The sequence below is a fragment of the Limulus polyphemus genome, unplaced genomic scaffold (genome assembly GCF_000517525.1).
Source record: "Limulus polyphemus unplaced genomic scaffold, Limulus_polyphemus-2.1.2 Scaffold3588, whole genome shotgun sequence".
Classification (NCBI taxonomy): domain Eukaryota; kingdom Metazoa; phylum Arthropoda; class Merostomata; order Xiphosura; family Limulidae; genus Limulus; species Limulus polyphemus.
In genome coordinates this window covers 27,425-33,837 of record NW_013669198.1, presented here as the reverse complement: position 1 = coordinate 33,837, position 6,413 = coordinate 27,425, and the positions used below count along the sequence as shown (strand labels likewise).

Here is a 6,413-nt window from a genome sequence, read left to right as displayed (position 1 = left end):
CAATGGTTCAGCAAATTTCATTCAGGTGACTTTAGCCTTAAAAACTGTGATGGCAGGAGCCAATATGTTGGAATTAATATTGATGCTCTGAAAACCCAAGGCAATGCACTCATGAAATGGCCCTGAAATTGCATGTATCTCATGAAACAATATGTAAACATCTAAGGAATAAGGAAAAATTCTATAAAGAAGGTGTTTGGGTGCCTCACAAACTCTCCGATGATCATTGTTTCCAATGTGTAAATGTTACTTCATCTCTTCTGGCACATGAACCATATTTAGACAGAATTGTCACCGGTGATGAAAAATGGATTCTCTATGTGAATATTAAATGCCAAAAACAATGGCTCAGTCCTAGACAAAAACACTTCCAACCCCAAAACCTGGACTCTATCCACAGAAAGTGATGCTTTGCAGTTGGTGGGACATCAAACGAGTAATTCATTTCGAACTCCTCAATCCACAGCAAACTGTCAATGCAGAGATTTATAGTCAGCAACTGGGACATTTAAATCAAGCCCTTCATAAGAAATGTCCCTTCACTTGTCAATTGGAAAGGTGTTCTTCTTCTTCACGACAATGCACGTCCAAATGTGGCACATTTGATGCAACACAATATTATAGAGTTGGGTTGGAAAGTTCTCCCCCCACCTACCATATTCTCCAGATATGGCACCATCAGATTACCATCTTTTTTGTTCACTGCATCGCCATCTTAATGGGAAAACATATGCAAATGTGGAAGGTGTTAAAGAGGACATCGACATGTTCTTTGCTTTAAAGCCAAGTGATTTTTTTTAGTCATGCCATTAATAACCTGACTGTAAGATGGAAGAGCATCATCTATAAGAATGGAGACTATTTCATTGAATAAATGTTTTGTTTTGATATATAAGTTGTTCTGGTTTCTTATTTTGTGATTTTCTACATTTGATACTATGGGATTTCTTAGTTTTGTGAATATTTATGTTTTATGTATATTCAAGCTTTTAGTTAAAAATTTTCATTAGCTAAAAAATAATTTTTCCTACAAATCAATGACAGCAGTTTAGCTTAGTAAAGTATCAGGTCTGTTTACCTTTAATATAAATTGTGCCTAAAGATGTATTTTGAATTATTATTACATAATTGGAAAAAAATTAATTGAAAACAAAATTACATTTTTTAACATTCAGTTCTATTATTAAAAGGTAAAATCACAAATGACGATGTAATATTTTGTCACAAAAGCATCTGTTTCTTCAGACCTAAGACTTGCTGTTTCTTTTTTTACTTCCTTCCTTCTTTTTACTTTCAATCTGTCTGACAAATACAGATTAAATTAAAATCTGCATAAAAATTCTGAAATTTTGAAATATCTTTAGAATGTTTTAATTACGACCAAAAGCTATTTAGCATGATAAGGTAAATTGTAATGAATCAGGATGTAAAGAAATTTGCTTTGATTTGGGCTTAAACTATTGGCTTAAGCTGTTGTTCTGAGGCCAGTGTTCCACCAGTTGAATTACTAGAACCCAAAGGGTCAAGAAGCTAACCTCCTTCCTGACCATTTCAATGTACAATAGCGTGCCAAGACAAAAATTGAATTTATTTCTGAGACTTAACATTCTGTAATGTAGCTGTACAGATAACACATGGTTCCTCATTGTTTTAGCTTTCACTAAGTTTAACTAATGTGGTTGCAATAAGCATTTATGTTCAAATATGAACTTAAAGTATTTGTTTTTCAATTTACTTACGAATGTTTAACACTTTTCACTCATTGCTAAAGAGTAAACTTTCACCATTTTGATCTTAATATTTTTACCTTTTATTTTAAAATTCTTTCATTTTGTTTTTATCTACCAATTAGATGGTTCTGAATCACCAGCATTTACAGAATCTGATGCAAGCAAAGAAAGCAAAACATTGAAGGTTGATAATAAAACATCTGGGGAAGGAGACATAAGGAATAAAGAATCTGTTGGTGTCAGTACATTAACAAATAAAAAGAAGGTAAGCAATAAAGAAAGTGGAGAAAGATTCTGTTTACTAATTTTAAAGGAGTCTGAGCCTGATGAAATGATTTTAGACAAGTAGTAGGACACTGGTGCATCATAATTGTAATGATTTTTTTCATTCAGCTGGCTGTATGTGCTCCTGATTGGTTACTTTACCTTTAGTTCAAAATTATGGATGACAATGTGCAGATGGTTCTTTGTACTTTGCAAGAAAATTCTGAAACAGACTTTTTTGATGACAGTTTAGTTAATGTGCTTGATATAAGTGTATTAGCCTTAATTTACTAATATAAGCTAGATTACTGGGTCTTAAAATATTTTTATGTAAAGTTGTGTATAAACTAGTCATCTTTAAGCACATCTACTTATATGGTGATTTGCTCTGTGTTATGATACTTCTCACCACAATTGTTTGGAATTAGAGTCAATATAAAACAGCTTTTTCAGTATGGATAGGAAGAGAGGAAAGCAGGGGTATTCTCAATGATAAGCAACACTACAGAGAAAAGTAGGAGAGAGCTGAGCACCCCTTCCCATAGGGTAGTCTTGAGGGTCTTCCTGCAGGAATTTATTCTTTTATTTTTAAAAGTTCTTCAGAATGATTGTGGCACATTTGTTTGTTAATTTACCTATATTTCATGAACATCTGTTTAGTGAGATTTTTTTTAGAATTTTTCTTTTTACAAAATATTTATATTTATATACATATATACATATATATATATATATATATATATATATATACCAGAACCATGCTTCATGAACCAAGTAAACAAAAAGGACAAAAATGTAAATTTAATTCAGTTCTGAGATTATTTTCTATGAATTATACACATTAACCCAAACAATTCAGTTGTTATCTTATGTCTTTTCTGGTTTGTCACTACACAATGTGAAATATGTACTTAAGTAACATGTGTAAATGGATTTGTGTAGGGCTACTGTATTGAATGAAGAATATTAGTTAAATTTCCCATTGATGTGATAGCATTTCAATATGTTCCTGAAATGTGCCTATTGTAGTTCATTGACAGTTTGATGCTTACTAATACATAAACATATGGTTTGTAATTTAGTCCCCTTAAAAGAGAGAGAGGCAGTGGTGGTGGAAAAACTACATATGAGCATAAAGTACATATAGAAGCATTAAATTTGTATATTTGTTATAATTGAAATTCCAAGTTATACTTTTGGACCATTTTGGGGCCTATTATGATAGATACAAAGTGGAACTGAAATGTAGAAACATTAGTAGACAATGAGAAATAGTACTGTCCAGAAAACAATAGTGCCTTTGGCACCCCTACATTAAAAAATCTGGTTTCTGAAGCCTATGGCAAATGTCTGTTGGTTGAGAGTAGATTGTGACAGATCATTTATAGACAGTAATTTTGTCATCTGCCAATGAATAGTCTGATTTACAAAATGTTTAGTTTTTAAGGCCTGACTTACATTAAGAAGCAACAAAATTAGCAGTTATTTCTTGCAATTTCTCCATGACAGATAATGTTTTACTTTTTATAGCTCTTCTTATTCTGTAGGATGTTCAATATTTGTTGGGTAATAATGCTAATTCATTAAGTTTGAAAGTTGTATTTTACTTCTCAGAATTTTGTTTTAATTTACCAGAAGTTAGGTAATTTAGGAATCATTTTTTCTTTGAATTTATGGAATTGTTTTCTCCTTTGCTGTAAAGTATCAAAAACTATGTTGTTCAAGAGAGTCATTGTGTGCTCTGTTGTAATATGCTAGCATTGCTTGGTAGTTCAAGGACATATATTATATGGTTTGTTGTAACATGCTAGGTAGTTCAAGGATATATTGTATGCCTTGTTATAACATACTAAGTTGTTCAAAGAGCTATTGTATGGTTTATTGTTGCATGCCAGAAGTAGATAGTTCAAGGAGCTATTGTATGATTTGTTGTAACATGCCTGAAGTTGATAGTTCAAGGAGCTGTTGTATAGTTTGTTATAAAATGCCTGAAGTAGATAATTGCAGGAACTATTGTATGATTTGTTGTAACATGCCTGAAGTAGATAGTTCAAGGAGCTATTGTATGGTTTGTTATAAAATGTCCGAAGTAGATAATTGAAGGAACAATTGTATGGTTTGTTGTAACATGCCAGAAGTAGATAGTTCAAGGAACAATTGTATGGTTTGTTGTAACATGCCTGAAGTAGATAGTTCAAGGAGCTATTGTAAATTTTTTTCTAACATGTTAGAAATTAGGCCACCTTCGTGGCTCAGTGGCAAGTCTGAGGGCTTAAAATACTAAATATTGGGCATAGCTCAGATAGCCATTTGTGTAGCTTTGTGGTTAATAACAAAAAAAAATAAAAATAAAAAAAAAGCTGGAAATTAGATAGTTTAGAGTCATTATATGCTTTGTTTAACCCGTTACTTGCCGTGGCCATTTTGTCCTATTGTGAGGGCAATATCACATTTGTGAATTGAAAAAAATGATAGAGAACTTATCTTTTATTGGATTTCAATTATTTGTACAAAATTGTATTATTTAATGTAGTTTAAAGAGGAATTTAATGTAAAATTCCTAAAATACGTTTTAGACTGTAAATAAGCACCCACTAAGAAGAAAGTTTTTTCAACATTTTTTAAAGATATTTCCTTCCACTTCAGCACTGGTCCTGCCATCTATGATTGGTATCTAAACCTTCTTCTAGTCTGTTTTTTTTATAAAACTGAATCTGGGCATGTTAAACCTCAGTTGTAAAACTTTTAGCCAATCCTAGTCAAAGGTGTCAATTTCAGTACCATGTTATTCCAATCGCTGTATCTCACAATTTGACAAATCATAGGATGATAAGGAAAGCACGTGACGAAACGTTGTTCTCTGGATTTTACAATATGAATGTGGGTGGTGCTTATTATAGTAACTGCCATTTTATGTAGAGGTTGTATTTAGTACTGGCCAATAGTGCTTTTCTATAAGCGTTAGAAAAGTTGCTTCTGGAAAAAACTGCATGGGATGTATGTGACTTTTATTATTTTTATATAGCACCTTAAGTCATGCTGCATCGTATATCTATTTATATTAATCATTATATTGAAAAATTAACTCAAAATAGATATATTTTTTAGGAAAGAAGTTGATCCATGATTGTTAGGGTTAAGAGCTATCGAGTGGCAAGTGCAAAGTCTTTACATGAATTAGACTTAGGGCTTTGAACTGAAAGAGTTTGTGATTTTTTATATTCTTTTGAATTTAAATTTGTAGTTTTAAGTTCAATAATTTAGCATAATTGTATATTTAGTTCATAATAATAATAATATGATTCAGTTTGTAGAATGATAAACTTGTGTGATTTGTATGTAATACTACTAGTACCAGTACCACATAAGAATTTTATATTTTCCCTTCTTACAATCTTTGCTTTGTAGTGAGACCCACACTTCTGTTGTTATTGCGTTAGAATTAAAACAGTCTAACTGATATATATATATATAGTTTATTCTGATTATTTTGCAAATGATTCAAACTCAGTGTACAAGTGACAACAATAAAACCCATATGTTGGTTGTGAAACAGGCTAAATACATTCATCTCAATAATACAGGGAAGCTATGACATTCTCACTGTTGGGGTCTCAATACACTGAAGAGCTAAAGTTTCGAATTCCAACATAAATCTTGCCTATAATGAGAAGAATGTGACCAGGACTAATCTTTTAAGTGTTGTAAAGTAATTTTCTTTGTAATTTATGGTGTCTGTATCATTTGGTAATCTCTTCTAACAGGATGTATCAAGTAACAAGGGGTCAGGCTCAGGCGGTGTTTATTGAAACCACCTGTACTTTAAACTGTTACATACATTCGCTAGTAGTGGCAATTAGTTTTTTCTCTATAGTGAAACAACATACACGAACATATGTTGAAATAAACTTGTTTGAAAGTTCAAAGAAATGATATTCAAGTACCGAAAAGCTTTCTTACTATCATATCTACAGTAATGTTCAAATGCGCTCATGCTGGACTGAACGAGAATGACCCGCAACAGGGGTGAGATAATTTACGGAAAACGTACAAAGTTCACGCTGCTGACCCCATGGTTTATTCGGCACAATAAACAAAAGTACGGCTGCAATGAAACATAAACATAAACTTGAAATAAAAATATATTTATGAAAGAAAATTAAAATGTTTTTTATGTACATATATAAACATGAAATCTTAGTTAAAAACAAAAATACTCATTTATTGTTTAGGTTTATTTACAAACCTTATTTTTGGGTCTTACTTGAAACATAAAGAGAGTACGTGATTATTAAAAAATTAAAAAATACATAAAATTTAGCATTTTATGGACGATACAAATTTTTTAGGATTGCAAAATAATGTACTAAAACATAAAAAACGTAATACAGTTACAAATCTGGAACAAATATAAAATAT

The 6,413-nt window shown here is 31.4% G+C and overlaps 1 protein-coding gene across 5 annotated transcripts in view; it reads left to right on the top strand.

Moving 5' to 3' along the window:
* Positions 1 to 6,413, top strand: part of LOC106469640 (protein capicua homolog) — an 87,111-nt gene that overhangs the window by 64,915 nt on the left and 15,783 nt on the right. For all 5 annotated transcript variants that reach the window (XM_022398216.1, XM_022398215.1, XM_022398218.1 and 2 more), the window contains one exon: positions 1,853 to 1,995. In XM_022398216.1, coding sequence (XP_022253924.1) covers positions 1,853 to 1,995 — 143 coding nt within the window. The remainder of the gene's footprint in view (positions 1 to 1,852; positions 1,996 to 6,413) is intronic.